Raw genomic sequence first — 15,469 nt, 5'->3', positions numbered from 1 at the left:
TGACTGGCTTGGGGTGCCTGGGTGGCTCAGTCGGTTAAGCGTCCGACTTCGGCTCAGGTCATGATCTCACCGTCCGTGAGTTCGAGCCCCACGTCGGGCTCTGTGCTGACGGCTCAGAGCCTGGAGCCTGTTTCAGATTCTGTGTCTCCCTCTTTCTCTGTCCCTCCCCTGCTCATGCTCTGTCTCTGTCTCAAAAATAAATAAAAACATTAAAAAAAAAATTAAAAAAAAATTTGTGACTGGCTTTATCTGACGGTACCTACTAGCATATAGGAGAAAAATGGGCAGAAGGCAAGTTGTGAGCAAGGAAAACAGCCACATCTAGGCAGCGGGGTTCTGTGTGAAACGGTTTACTTTTAAATTCCTCTTATTATGCTATAAAGTTGATTTAACAATAAAAACATGCTAAAGACTTTTTAATGTGTAATTGCTTATAATAATAAAAATTATGGGAAAATGCTTTCAAGTAATGTTTATGTGATTCATCCTGCAAAATGATACTTTGAACAATTTTTTAAAGAATGTTAGGGTGGGGGGAATCAGACCTAAAAAAGGGGCCTAAGTAATGGTACAATTCCCAGTTATTTCTGTAGGCGCTTTGGGAGTACAGGACAGACGTAAGTGCTTTAGCTGCAGCTAAGAGCACTACTTTTGCTGCTTATTTAACCTTTCTGAGACTCAGGAGATTTGTCTGTAAAATGGGGATGCTGGAAGTACCTCTACCTTACAGGCTCCTTGTGAGGATTAAATGAGCTAATCATGGTTATGGGGCACCTGGGTGGCTCCGTCAGTTAAGCATCCGACTTCGGCTCAGGTCATGATCTCATGGCTTGTGAGTTCGAGCCCCATATCGGGTCCTCTGCTGTCAGTACAAAGGCCACTTTGGATCCTCTGTATCCCCCTCTCTCTGCCCTCCCTGGCACACTCCCTCTTTCTCTCTCTCTCAAAAATAAGTAAACATTAAAAAAAATAAATAAATGAGCTAATCATGGTTAAGTCCTTGGGGAAGTGCCTGGCACACACAGAAGCCTTTCTGTAAAAGTGAATGGCTACCATCCATCCCAATCACCACCACTACCTTGGGTACCTCTGAGAACTTCTGGGCTGAAAGCCTGGGGAGAAAGGGTCCCAGTTGAGAAATATTCTGCACCTTTAGGTCAACTAGAGTTTCATGACCCAATCAGTCTTTATACTAAGCTCCTGCCCCATGTGCTTTTCCTATCATTATCCTATCAAAAGCCTCATTTCCTGCCACTCCTCTCCAGCAGAAAGATCCCACGCCTGCCTCCAAGCCTTTGCTCAAGCCCTTCCCTCTGCCTGGGTTGCCAGACCCAGCTCTTATCACTACCTCCTACCACCTCTCCCCTCCCATCTCACTTGGATTGCCCAAACCGGAAGCCTTCACCCCTCCTCTGAGCTCCTGGAGATTGACCCACTCATCTCCATGCACCCACCACTGACCACCTGGGTCCATGCCTGTCTCCCTTCTTCATAGATATTCCTAAAGGCAGTGACAGTATGTGCCTAGTTTACATGGTCAAGTCTCAACACAACAGGGCAGGGCAAGGGCTCCAGGTTCGGCTGACCAAATGCACTGCAGAGGGCCTGAGGACCACCTGCTCCACTATCCTGCTGATTTGGCCACCTACCTCCAGGTGGGCAGGGACCCCAACAGGGAATGGCCAGAGAACTCAATAGTACGTAATACCAAGTGAAGGCCCAAATAGGCCCTTTGCTCCCCAATAACAATACTCTCATACACATGTGCAGAGCAGCATGTTCTTCCACCCGAGACTCACATCAGTGTTGTGTGCCCTATTTTACAATGAGGACACTGTGGCTATCAAGAGGCTAAGCATCTTGGCCCACCAGGCACCTGAGTCAGCCTGACTGGGAGCCCAGCGCCCTTCTCACCAAACCAGCAGGCTCCATGTGCCTGGGGCCCTCAAGCCTGGGGTTAAGACACAGGGAAGAGGGTAAGAATGGGCTGTGAGGTAGGGCTTTGGACAGAGGGTTGGCCTGGGGACACCAAAGACATTGGGGCAGGAAGGAAACTGAGGCCCAGATGGCATGGAAAAGGCCAAGGCCAGAATCTGACCTTGAGAGAAGGGTTGTGCAAGATGAAAAGGGGAATTAGGGCTGTATAGTTAGCACAAGCCAGGCTGGCACTGTCAAAGGAAGCTGCCAGATCCTTTCCTATTCAGAGCTGGTCTCCGGTACTCCCTTCACGGGCCTGGTCTTAGGTGTCTAATGATGATGCAATGCACAGTGAATCATGACATCTCGGAACTCACGGTTGACACAGACTTCAGGGGTGGCTTGAGCCAACCACCCATCTGTTACTTGACTATCTTTATGTCATCTCTCAATGTGGGCTGTTTTGCCTCTGCCTGGATACCTCTAGGGATGGGCAACACATTGCCTCACAGGACAGCTTCATATTTAATTGGTAAGTTCAAAAACATCTCAAAAGGATTATGACTTTTTTTGAGCCCGTTTCTCTACCTATAAAAAGGAAAGCTTGAACTGGGTCACAAGCTTCCCTACTGGGTTCCACAGAGCCCTTGGGTTTTCAGTAGCTACCTCTGAAGCTGCTTTCGGGATGAGAGAGGCAATGGGGGCAGAGAGTGAAGCCCAGGCAATTCATGGGCATTTGGGTTGTGAGGTTCTGTGGAGAGCTTCACCTCCATCTTGAACCAGAACCTAATTCCTGTGGGTGATACAAAGGGGAATCTATGGAGAGGGAAACTGAGGCAGACAGAGGGAAGAGGTGAGAGGAGCCCCTGAGGAAACAGGTGCACTTCTCCTCACCCTCTTTTGCAACCACAGCCTGTGGGGCTGGGCTGAGTTCTCTGTTCACAAAAGCACACCTCCCCAAAGCCCCCCCCCCCCCCATCCACCCGCTGCATGGAGTCAAGAAGGCAAGAACAAAACCCCATCAGCTAATCACAGGCTGTGTGAGCCACCCGGGGTAGGAGGGGGGTTCTGAAAATCAAGCTGCAGCACCCCAGGGCTGCACAGGCCCTGGACAAAACGTCCTGCACAGTGGCTGAAATAGGGCCTCAACAGCCTCACAACTCACTATCTGGCTACTTACTTAACCTCTCTGTGCCTCAGTTTCTGCATCAGTAAAACGGGAAGCTACACTTTAAAAGGTGATGGTGAGGGGAGCCTGGATGGCTCAATAGATTAAGCGTCCGACTTTGGCTCAGGTCATGATCTCACTGTTCGTGGGTTTAAGCCCCGTGTTGGTCTCTGAGCTGACAGCTTGGAGCCTGGAGCCTGCTTTAGATTCTGTCTTTCTGTCTGTCTCTCTCCCTCCCCAACTTGTGCGCGCTTGCTCTCTCTCTCTCAAAAATAAGTAAGTAAACATTAAAGAAAGAAAGAAAGAAAGAAAGAAAGAAAGAAAGAAAGAAAAAAGAAAGAAAGAAAGAAAGAAAGAAAGAAAGAAAGAAAGAAAGAAAGAAAGTGATGGTGAGTATCCAACAAGAATTCACATCAAATGCTGTAAACAAGTACAAGAGCCTAGCAGCTACCTCCACAAATAGGTAAAAACAGAGGCACAAAATGTGTTGCCAAAGCTCAAACAGCCAGTTTGCAAACCAAACAGCTAGAAGTATGACCAACTGCCTGCTCTAAGACTACTGCTTTGCACGCGGAAACTGAGGCCCAAGGTCATTCAGGTGGCAAGTGGCCATCTCAGATCTGCTTGATTCCACCTGGGCTCCTTCTGCAGTAGTACAGAGAGGTATGCCATCTCAGGCAGAGAGGGGATGTTCTTCCCAACAGGGTTATTCCTATCTACCAAAGACGCTTGCCTTGTTCCTAGAAGTTGCATGCACACGTAAATGTTATAGCATGCACCCCGTGATCCACTGCCCCCCCCTCCCCTGACGAGCTGCTTCCTAGAACATTTACACAGCACTGGCTCACCCCAGCCCCCTCTCCCTGCCATCAGTCAGAGCGATGACGTTACACACAAAGAATTCTGAGTCAAAGGGAGCTGCAGTAAGGTCGTTACAGCTAGAAAACGTCCTGTTTAATCACCTATTTCCTTAGAAACCGAAAATGTGGGTAAATTTGGGCATAGCCTGTAAGCTAGGAAGAGAGTGCAAAGCAGCAAACACAAGGATGACTCTTTGGAGACAGAATGCATAAGATCTTAACAGATCTCTAATTAAATCAAACCGCCCTGCCTTGGACCTAACTGCCGTGGGTGTGTCTTATTAAAAAGCCAAAGTCCCACAGAACAGTTCTGTCCAGCTAAGCAGCTACTTGACACTGAGGTCCACGGATGCACCAAGGAGGAACCAGCTCCATTCCAAAGACAGCCGTGTCTACAATGTCTGGATTCCCAGATGTGCCCTTCCACCCCAGTCCTATGTTCTGCAGATGAGCCCCTCACTTGTACCTGTGTGACCCCAGGGAAGCGATTTGTCCTGTTTCCCTCATGTGTAAAGTGAGACACTACTTCCTTTTGCAGGGACATGGTGAGGCTTAAAAGTATATATGTCAAAGGGCCCAGTACAGAGCCTGGAGCTTGGCGGGGGTTCCAGCCTCAGATGGCTCCCGCCGTTTCCTTGTGTCCCGGATACCCCAGCATCAAGCACAAACATACACTTCCTCCAGGACTCCACCCCACAGACGGCCCTGCCAAGCACAGGCCACACTTGCCATTCTGCCACCAACTTACTATGTATCTTCAGGCAAGTATCTCTCCCTCTGTAGCCTCAGTTTTCCCATCTATAAAATGAGGCTGTTGGGTTCAAGTGGCCTTGAATATCCCTTGCTGCCTGACATCTGAATGTGGCAGAGGGTCCCAAAGTCACTCCTGTAACCACCACTCCTTTAAACCTGGGCTGACATGCCCCCAGTGCTCCCACAGAGCTGACAGTTCACCAAACCTGGTGGAGATGATGGCATGTAGCAGCGGGAGTGGGTATCACTACAATCCTGAGGTGAACAAGATTCCACCAGCAGACCTGTTTCCCTAAGTCGCTGGAGGAGAGCAGGCTACCCCTTCGCCAGGCGCCAGCCCCAGCTCTCTGCCTCTTGCTGCCCACAGAGGCCACTCTCCCAGGAGAGATCAGGAGAGAGCAGGAGGCCCTACAGAAGTCTGGTCTAATCACTCCCTGCCTCAGCCTTTTGCAAAGTGGCTAAGCATTCTGGAGGCCACACTGGTGGCCAGAGAATCAGTACCCAGGAACGGGAGAGCATGAGGCAGAGTCTTAGAGGCAGGGTCTGGATTTGTATCCGTATTTTTCAGCAATTGTTGCATGCGGTCTCCTCAACCCTATGAGCTACACTCGGCATGGGCGCAGCATACACTAAGTGCTCAGTGTTGCTTCCTTTCCCTTTCTTCTTCTAATTTGAGAGGAATCAAGAGAATGTACCCAAAGACATGAACACCGAGCAAACCATAAGAGGGCCACTTTAGAAAGTGGCATCTGTAACCCAAATCCCAAGACACACAGGGCACCAATTCACTAGGCCTCAAAAGTCAAAGCGGCTCCCAACCTGCTACTGGCCACACTCCTGCACTCTAGTCTCATGTGGTACCCCTGTTCATGTTCCTGCCCGGTGTGGGGTCACAGGGGGCCAATCCATAGGACTATTCTTTTGTCTCTGGACCATCCTCCTGAGCCAGGAGGACCCACGTGTATGGTTTCTCCCTACTGCCTGCTCATCCCAAGGGTCTGAGATGGCAGACACCTCATAACCATTCACTCCTTAAAGATGCCCTAAGCAGGGTACTGCACACATAGCCACTTTCTTCTGGGTCCCACATGACTATTTGGACAAGGTTTTGTCATCTGGGGCCAACAGGAAAACAGCCACAGTGGGGAAAGTCTCTGTATTTTCTATAAACCTGCCATGTAGACCAGAGGACTTAATGCTGCTTCCAGCTACATGCCAAAGATTTCCTGGTGTGGGGCCAGGGATAATTTTGTCCCCAACGATTGAACACCACCCCCCCCCCTCCCCCGCCTTCTACTAGGTACTGAAAGTAAGATGACCCAGCATGATTCTTTGATTGCCCTGGCTGCTAGGAAGCTCCAGGCTAAGTTTTCGATCTCAAAAGCTGTATTTTTCTTCAGCAGAAATTCCTTTTGTATTTTTTTAGTTCTTACCTTGGGTAACTGTTACTTGGTGCCCTGTACTTTTTCTGGACTTTCAGTGTGCCCTGCCAGGTTCTTCCTGATGTAGGTGAGACATGAACTGGTGAACTGTAGTGAAGATTCAACACAGCACTATCCTCCAACCACCGTGGTGCAAGTGCAAACCTTCCCCTGCTGAGGCTGGCTGGGCACCTGCCAGGAGCGGCCCCTCTGCCTCCCTGCTGAGTCCCTGTGCCAGCAGCTCTGCTTACCTGTCATGATCCTCTGGGCCTCGTAGGGCTCCATGTAGCCAGCACTCTCTCCCTTTCCTGCTTTGTTCTTGAGATCATTCTTGGCATCGAAGGGATCAGAATAGTCATCAGCAATGGTCACCTGCAGGGAGCAAGATGGCAGGAGTGTGTGAATCCACCTCTGGCTTTCTGCTTCACTTCTGTTCACAACCAGGCTTTGTTCCAACAGACATAAATGGAGCCTGCCTCATACCAGCAAGGAGGGGGAGGTGGAGACAGGAAAGAGCTGGTGCCTGCCCTTAGGGAGCTCCACTTCTCGTACCCCTAACAAAGAGACCCACACTGGCAGTGCTCCTTACAAGGGAGGGGCCTCTGAGCAGGCAGCCTGGCTGTTCCGGGCACAGCCATGAGAACAAGAAGGGCATCTGGGTAGGGAAGCACAAAGGCAAGGACCTGGAGGGCGTCTTTGGGGAATGTGAGTTGCTCAATTTAATGGAATGGAAATGGAGGAAAGTTGGAAATGAGATAGCAAAGCCTAGAGATGCTGACATGCTCCTGGTGCTGGCTGAGGCCTAGAAGAGCCTGCCTAGAGATAATTATGTTCAGCGTTCCATCTTCCCCCAATCTGGAACACAAGCATGCCTTGGGTAATCAGACAACAATTTGGCGAGATCAACACACTGCAAACATGACCGTGGCCCCAGGCAGACCCAAAGAAAATACAAAAGCAGCTCAGGGACCCATAGACTGCCATGGTCAGAAAGGGGCTCAGAAGCAATAAACTGGAAGACTCTTCTGTAACAGATGGGGAAACTGAGGTCCAGAGAGGGAAGGGGCTTGACTAAGACCCTCAGCCATATCCTCTGCCTCTCAGGGCTGTTCTCTCAGCCTCCTCACTTGTCAGCATTTCAGAAAACAGCAAAGTTCCACCGAATACAGAGTCACCTCGGGGTAGGCAGCGGGGGCAGGGAGGGGAGTCCTAGGAGCACGTGAGAATCTGGGATGTGAACACTTTGGAGACAAAGTTCCACATTTTCCCCGGAGGAGAGTAAAAATTCTTGGGCTAAGAGTAAACATGGCAGTTTCTCCTCCCATTTCTGACTTTCTAAGCTTCATAAAGGGGCACACTTACTAGTGGGGAAACCCACTCCCTGTCACAGCACCCTAGCCCCACAGCAAAGTTGCTGTGACCTCCGTGGAGTTCTTTGCCCCTTTGGTCACATCTGGCAAAGGGCAAGTACTCAGCCTCCCAGCCAGGGCCACCCAGCTGCCTCTCTGGAGAGGGGATAGGTTAGCATTTCTTTCAACCCTTGGGGTTACATGAATTGTTATTTAAATTGTGGGTTTAATTAGAAACCACAGGAGCCTCTTCTCTCTCCCAGCTCCTGGAATGTAAAGCATTTGAGGGGCCTATAAACCCAGGGGAAGGGAAAATCCCCCTTTGTCTGCCTGGTAAATGGCAGCTTGTGGCAGCAGCCCTGGCAGAGGGAGCAAGTGACCTTCAGCTGCCAGGAATGTGATGCCCGCGGAGGGACAGCGTGCAGCAGCCCTGTCACTGGCATGCGGCCGGTGGGGGCGGGGGGGAGCTGATGGGAGGCATGGCACATAGCAGTCACTGCTCCCTGAACAAGAGCAAGCTTATCAGGGAATGACCCAGGGCGGGAGCGCCCGAAATCTGAGTATGTGTGACCCCACTGCCACTGCTCTGCCACTGCTTCATTGTGGCTGTGGGACAGGCTTAGAGTCCCAGCGGGGACACTTCCAGATGCTGACATTGTAATCGTGGCCTTTCTTGAGACTCACTGAGCTCAAATGACACCAGGCAGGGGGAAAATGGGGATGGGGGGAGCGCTGGGTCTGGCAATGTCTTTCACTTGATATTTCTACTCTACCATTTGCAGAATACATTAGGGAGAAAATTATACACGTGAACCACTGTCAAATAGAACAGCTCAGAGGCTGATCTGGTGTAGGGTTTTGTGTCTCAGAGTTCAAGTGACTAGAAGTCCAAATGGAGAAAACCATGAGCCTGATGTGGATGACATCTATTCCACACAGCCTTACCATCTCTTTTCAACATGAACATCCTCCATCTATTTCAGGAAGGGAGCAAATATTTCCCCAAGAAAACCAAATTATTTTGGGGGGATTAGCTGAGGAAGGGGGAAGACAGGGGAGGGAGTGGGCTGCAGTCTCCGTAATCTGGAAATCAACATTCCAGCTCCTTTCGGAAGTGCTCTGTAATTTGCAAACAGGGAAGGCTTGCAGGATATAAACCAAATCTTTGTTCGCCCTGGGACAGGAGCTCTGGGAGGCCTTCAGTTCAGCAGACACTATCTGTATTTTCTAATTAAAACGAGATCTGAGCTCAGGTTGTCAAGGGGCCCCCAGCTGCCTGCCCTGCTTACTTCCGTTTCAATAAGAATTTACAAATCCTAAAACCAGGAAAAGCCCCTGGTCTCTGCTGACATATGGTTCCAGTTATACCTGCTGACAGTTGAAAATCCTTCCATTAGAAAAAAAAAAAAAAGTTTAGAATTGTTAGTTTAAGAAGCAAATCGGAAGGTTCCTAAAATGTATATTTAATCAATTTGCTTTCCAACTTCAAAGTGAGGTTGGTGGAGGGGAGGGAATCTGAGGTTTGAGCAACCTGAAACTTGGCAAACACTTAACTGAGCTGTCTGACCTTTTGCAAAATCATGTCCTGGTTTTTGGAGTAAAAGTTTAACCAGGTGCTGGGAGAGTTGAGCAGGCAGTTAACCAGAGTGCCCGAGCAACTTGCCACAAGCCCTGGGCCACAAGCACTGAGCAGTGTAACTGCTGTCCCAATTGCCCAGCTCTCGCACTGCAAGTCAGGAGGGCTGGCAGGGGGCTTGAGTGAACGTTGCTGATTTTCTGAGTTAAAAGAAAGGGAAGCAGTTTCCCCAGATGTGGGTTTGGATTCCTACTGGGGCTGACACTGCTTTGCTTTAAAATGTCCTTGAATCTAATAGAACAATTCAACCCAAAGGGAGCCAGTCGGGACTTCTCTGCAGGTCAGGCTACCTGCGCTTGTGAGAACTTTTCCTTGATTTCCATCTTGGATTGGTGAAGACCTGACTGGCATTGGGCATTGGACCCCTTCACGGGCCTGCTCATGGTCCCACAGGCACAGAGCTTAGAGGGGGCCAGCCTACTGGTCTCACAACTCCACTATGCAGCTGAGCAGCAGCAGAAAGGTGGGCTGTTGGAGCCTGTCCAACCAGCGGGTCACAATCGCCTTCTTGGCCTCCTGGGATGAGTGCACTGGTCCATCTCCGAAAAAGGAAGAGGGTTATGGCTAAACCCTAGGCAAGGCTTTTCTTGCTTTCAAACAAAACTAGAGACCTCAGGTCAGCCCAGTGCTCCAGAGGACTTTCACAGGCTTATAAAGCAGTGGGTTCATGGGGGTCCTTGAGAGACCTGCTTTAAATTCTCATTTTGTAATAGCCCACTGCAACCCAGAGGGTTTCAGAATTCCACCATGCTTGCTGCCTTTCTGAATAGGCTCTGTGAGCTGGCTGCAGACTGCAGTCGGCTCCACATGCCTCTTTTCTGGTCTGCACACACTGCTATGTGAAACTGGTCCCTCCCTTCCAGTAGTCTGAGGCCTGGGTGTTTTTATCTTGGGAATTTTGCTTTGTGATAGGAAGTAGTCTTCCTGTTCACGCCCAAAGGGAAGCACTAGAGGAAGATGGGTGTTGCCACTTGACCACACTTGGCCACATGCTTTTCTGAGACAGCCACACCTGTGGGGAGAGCCGGGTCTTCTTCCCATGCTCTCAATGGAAAGGTAAATTGGCAAAGCCTCTTTGAAGGGACAGCTATTGGCAAAGCCCATGAAAATCCAAAAATGCACATGGATTGACCCAGCAATATCATTTCTTGATATTTATTCCCAAATGTGCACAAGGAGCCAGGTAAGGATGCTCACGGGAGCACATAATAATGAGAAACTGTAACCGCCTGCTATACCCATCAATAGGGGAATTGCTAAATAAACCGTGCTAGTTCCATACTATGAAATATTATGCAGCAGGTTTAAAAAAAAAAAAGCAGTTGCTCTATATGCACTAACATAGTTCTCTACAGCATAGCTTTGAATGGAAAGAAAGCAGGTTGTAGAATAATAAAATACAACATGATACCTACTTATGAAAAATGAAACAGAAAGCTCTATTAATGTAAAGAAAAGACCTAGGGAGAAATAAACTTTTTTTAAAAAGAGATTTTATATATTTTTTAAGTAATCTCTACACCCAACATGGAGCATGAACTCACAATCCTGAGATCAAGAGTCACATGCTCTATGGACTGAGCCAGTTGGGCATCTCTAGGGAGATATAAACTTTAAACAGATATCTCCTCTGGGGCAGCGAAGGCCTGAGATTGAGTGGTTAGAGGAAATCAAAGGAGATTTGCCTGTAATGTTAATGTATTTTTCAAATAAGGAAAACTTATTAATGTGTTACATGCAAAATTAAACTTCTTAAAAAAGCACTCTTTTCATAGGCTATTTTTGGTACAGTAGATAAACTGTTTCCCAAACTTGCCTGGAGATAGGAATGGCCTGGAATGCTTGTTAAAAAAACAGATCCCTAGCCCCAATAATCTGTATATTTAATAAGTAACCCAGGTGATTCTTACCAGGAAAGTTTGAGAAGCTTTAAGCTACAGCCAGCCCCCTCCCCCACCAATCTAAAGCTAAACCTCCAGATATTACTCTGGAATTTCACTTTCCCCAGGTATTTCTCAGCCCTGTTCATTAAACTGAAGTAAGAAGTCAATGTTAAACTCAGCTCTCTCTTGCTTCTTCCCTGGGGATTAAGTAGAGTAAGAGATGACCCAACATGCCTTGGTCCATCTCCAGAATCTAAGACGTAGAGGTAATGGCATTCCCTGTGTAATTCTGAGGGCTGGCCCCAGATGAAGCAACACAGCCTGGGCAGGGGGGAGAGGGTTACCAGGCAAGACCCTGCCCTGCCCCGCCCCATGAGGGGAGACTGAGCCATGAGGATGTGCAAGGTTCTCTGTCCTGGAGCATAGACCCGTTTAGGCTATGTCAACATGGCTCTCAGCAAACTCTGCAGGGAGATCACACAGCCCCAGGAAAGCTGACAGGACTGTGGACAGTAGCCACTGCTGAAATGCGTGAGGCATCCCTGCTTTAAAAAAAAAAAAAAAAAAAAAAGGCGTGATAAGAGAGGCAGAAAAGCACCACCTTCTGGGAATGGGTGACCCACGCTGTCCCTTCTGCTCCACGGGCACCTCCTCTGAGCCATGTGGTCACTTCTACGAGCTCTGCTGCCTATGGGAACTGGTGGCATTGGGCTGCCCCAGCTCAACCACTTGTTGGATGAGGCAAGAGAATTCTCCCTCATTCTGTGCTGCTTTTCTTTCCCTGGGAAGTGAGGGGGCAGCACCCCATGAGGTCCTGGGTCCTTTCCAGGCCCATGACATCTACCCCAGAGCAAATTGCATCTGAACACACCTGGCAATGTTCTACATGGTCCCAGTCAGACCGTTTCCTCACCAGTTTGCCATTAAAACTATACAAGTTTTTTGGGGCGCCTGGGTGGCGCAGTCGGTTGAGCGTCCGACTTCAGCCAGGTCAAGATCTCGCGGTCCGTGAGTTCGAGCCCCACGTCAGGCTCTGGGCTGATGGCTCGGAGCCTGGAGCCTGTTTCCGATTCTGTGTCTCCCTTTCTCTCTGCCCCTCCCCCGTTCATGCTCTGTCTCTCTCTGTCCCAAAAATAAATAAAAACGCTGAAAAAAAAATTTTTAAAAAACTATACAAGTTTTCCTAACAGTTTGTGGGTCACAGACCTCTTTGGAAATGTGACAGCTGAAGATGTGGCTCCCTCCAGTTTATATATGTCTGCAAAGCCGCAGGGCTCACGTCAGAAAGGTCAAGAGTACTGTGTTAAGACCAAGTCCCTGTGCATTGAGCCACTTTAAAGAACAGCTAAGATGGGACATACTCTCTGTGCCTTATATAGGCAGTGGGTGCAGACTCTATCATAATTCAACACACATCATTCACCTGCTGAAAATACAGTGTGATGTGTGACTGGCCTCCCATTCATTTGGAGGTGGGGAGTGGGGGGCACAGGAAAGGACAGCATGAGTCCACTTATCTTGGCTTACAGCCACACAGCACCCAAGGCAACCTGGCTCCTTCTCTCACTGTGGAGGTCAGGAGGGATCCCTGAAGGTGACCGAACAGCATGCAGGGCATGAGGTGGCAGCAGCAGCCAGAAGGCTCCCTGCCTCTGTCCCCCAGTAGGGGACTGGGCAGACCGGAGTCCTGGTCCTCCTTTGAGATCCACCATGACACAAACCCTGGCAGGCATGATGTCCCCATGATGGAGGCTCTGTTGCCATGCCAACTAAGAGATGACATTAAAGAAACTGAAATGTTGGGGTGTGGAGACAGCTTCAAATGACCAGCAGGCTGTCTAAGAAAAAGACAGTGGACAAATGTTCTGCACATACCCAGAAACTATATAGAAGCAAGCTCGGGGAGTCAGAAAGGACACCTAATGGCCATAAAGGGACATGCTGCCTGGAAACCAGAGTTCCTACCACTTCAGTGTCCAAACAGAGGTGCCAAGGTGGGTGTCTGCTTTGGGTAGAGCTCAGCTCACCGGCTATCACCTGTCTGTGCTCTGTTTTCTTAGCACAGATTCAGCCGCCCTGCAGCAGTTCAGCTTCCAGAACCACCTAGATGGGTGGCTGTTTGCAGAACCCCCACTATGACCAAGGTAGGAGATATTTCCAAAGCTCAAAGCTGACCAGCAGCAGCTGCCTGGGGCCGTGAAAATACACAGAAAATGGCACCGCAGAAAGGAAGGACATCACCAAGCAGGGATGGCCCTGCAGAGTAACTCTGGACAGCCTGCTTTATCTCTGAGTTTCATCAATTCACCTGTGGAACTGAACAAGAAGATGGCTTGGCTTCTCAGCTTCACATGAATGTTATGAGGAGAAAACACTGAGATGATTTGGGGACGCGTCAGCAGTTTACAAAGAAAAGGCGATGGTGGCAACTTCTGGGGGCCCAGGATGGAGCTAAATGCTGGGCAGAGTCTCTGCTCACAAGCGGTGGAGATTTAGTGAAGAAGACAAAACAGAGACCTAAGAAGAACCCATCAAGGCTCCAGTGGTGACAGAGAAAACTAGCTGCAATTAGGCATGACAATAGCTGTCAGAGTTCTCAACCACAAAAAGAAAAATGTTTGTGAACAATCCTTTTTTTCCTTTTATGCTTTGGGTAAGATGTACCTCCTACTCGGGGGCACTTGGCTAAGAAGAAGAGAACCTCGTGGGACCCCCGGGGCCACCCCACCTGTGTGCTGGGAGGCAGCAGCATGCTCCTGGTCTCTAGACTGCGTCCAGGGCTCCGAGCGGTCCAGAGAACTAGGCTGGGACACACATGGGGCTGCGGAGATGCCCCAAGTGGAGATGCAAGCAAGCACCCCCTTGCTCATTTCTCCCGGTCCCTGGCTTTAACCATCATAAGACAACTCTCCTTACAGGTGAACCAATAAATCATTTCTGACATGGCAAGGAAATTAATCTGGGGAAGATTAATTAGCTACATTCTCGCATTCAGCGGCAACTCCTGGAAATCAGATGGAGGGGAGCACTTTTTCACACTGACCTAGGACTGGTTCCCTTTCTTTCCTCTGAGGTCTGATTCAGCCATGCAGAATTCAGAATTCTGCCCAAAGTTCTAAGCCCCTCTTTTCATGCTTGGAGGTCAAGTGCTTCCAGTGGCCAGGAGTTCATGACTTCATAATTCAGTCATGTGGGCAATCTTCCTCTGGCAGGCGCCACCCATTGCTTTGTGCAGACCTTGGGGGCTCTATTGCACACGCTTCTTTACAGACCAGCCAGTTATCTTGCCCCGCATGTCAGGAGGCCAGGGGTGTTTCAAGTGGTCTCCACTGGTCTTTCCAGTCCTGCCCCTCCCACGGCCACAGCTGCTTGCCTAGACACCTGCAGGCTCCAACTTGTTAGGAAAAACGCATTTCAAATTACAGCCTCTGTCAGCTCCTCTCAGGCCCTGCTTGCTCAGCCCCTCTCTCTCTCTCTCACACACAGTCACACACACACACTCCTCACCCTCCCTCAGTTTAACCCCGTGGAGAAGGCTCTGCGTCCTGGGTGGGAGGCTGCTGGAGTGGAGCCCAGCTCAGCCCTCTGTTTACCTCAGAAGCTTGTTGAATAGGTCGTAGGGACTGGCTTCTCAGCATCTCTCAGCAGTGGAAGGTTCTATTTTGAACTCAGAAATAGCTCAATCCTAGAATTTAATTGCCTTCAGCTAGGACCAGAGACAGAATTCACTGCATCCCTCCTGAGGACAGAAGCACACAGGGGTCCGCAGTGGCATTACATGTGAGGTCAGAGTGGAAGAGTCCTGGGAGATAATCTAAGTCCAATGGGTTTCAAATTTTTATGTGTGGAATTGTGTAAAGGAAACCTCACATGGAACCCCAATATGTACCAGTACCCAATCTGAAAACATTGAATTTACTGGGGAGCAGGAGGCCCCGAGGAGGAGGGGTGGTAAAGGTCAATACCTAAAACAGGTAACCCAACGTTTCCTAATACACAGGTCCTTGTTGTTTCTGTAGTACCTATATGGCTATCTAATGTTTCTTCTAAAATCATTCCTAACGTGGGGAAGCTGGCTGGCTCAGTCAGGAAGGCATACGAATCTTGATCTCAGGGTCCTGAGTTTGTGCCCCACGTTGGGTGTAGAGATGACTAAATAAATAAATAAATAAATAAATAAATAAAGTTTAAAGAAATCCTTCCTAACATTGTCAATTTGCACAAGCACTCTCCCCACCCCTAGGAAAAGCTTAGCGCCTCTTGCAAGGACCACCACTCTTAACATCCATCTATCATCTCCTCCCCCTTCCCCCAAGACAGCTCCCTGTGGGAGGTGGGCCCCAGGCAGCAGCATCCACTGAGCCTCCCTTTGTCCTCCCCTAGGCTCTGGCTCAGCACTGCCCAGCCCTCCGACAAACCCCATCAACTTCCACCTAGCTTCCCAGACAGTCCTTTCTTGCAAGTTTCTTGCTCAAGTGGGAC

At 49.4% G+C, this 15,469-nt stretch overlaps 1 protein-coding gene across 1 annotated transcript in view; it reads right to left on the bottom strand.

The window, feature by feature from the left end:
* Positions 1–15,469, bottom strand: part of SHB (SH2 domain containing adaptor protein B) — a 136,113-nt gene that overhangs the window by 78,999 nt on the left and 41,645 nt on the right. The window contains exon 2 of the mRNA XM_047831086.1: positions 6,371–6,491. Within this exon, the coding sequence (XP_047687042.1) occupies positions 6,371–6,491 (121 nt within the window). The remainder of the gene's footprint in view (positions 1–6,370; positions 6,492–15,469) is intronic.

This window comes from Prionailurus viverrinus, chromosome D4 (genome assembly GCF_022837055.1).
Source record: "Prionailurus viverrinus isolate Anna chromosome D4, UM_Priviv_1.0, whole genome shotgun sequence".
Lineage (NCBI taxonomy): Eukaryota > Metazoa > Chordata > Mammalia > Carnivora > Felidae > Prionailurus > Prionailurus viverrinus.
The sequence above is the reverse complement of the archived record's forward strand: the minus strand, read 5'-3'. Positions and strand labels throughout refer to the sequence as shown.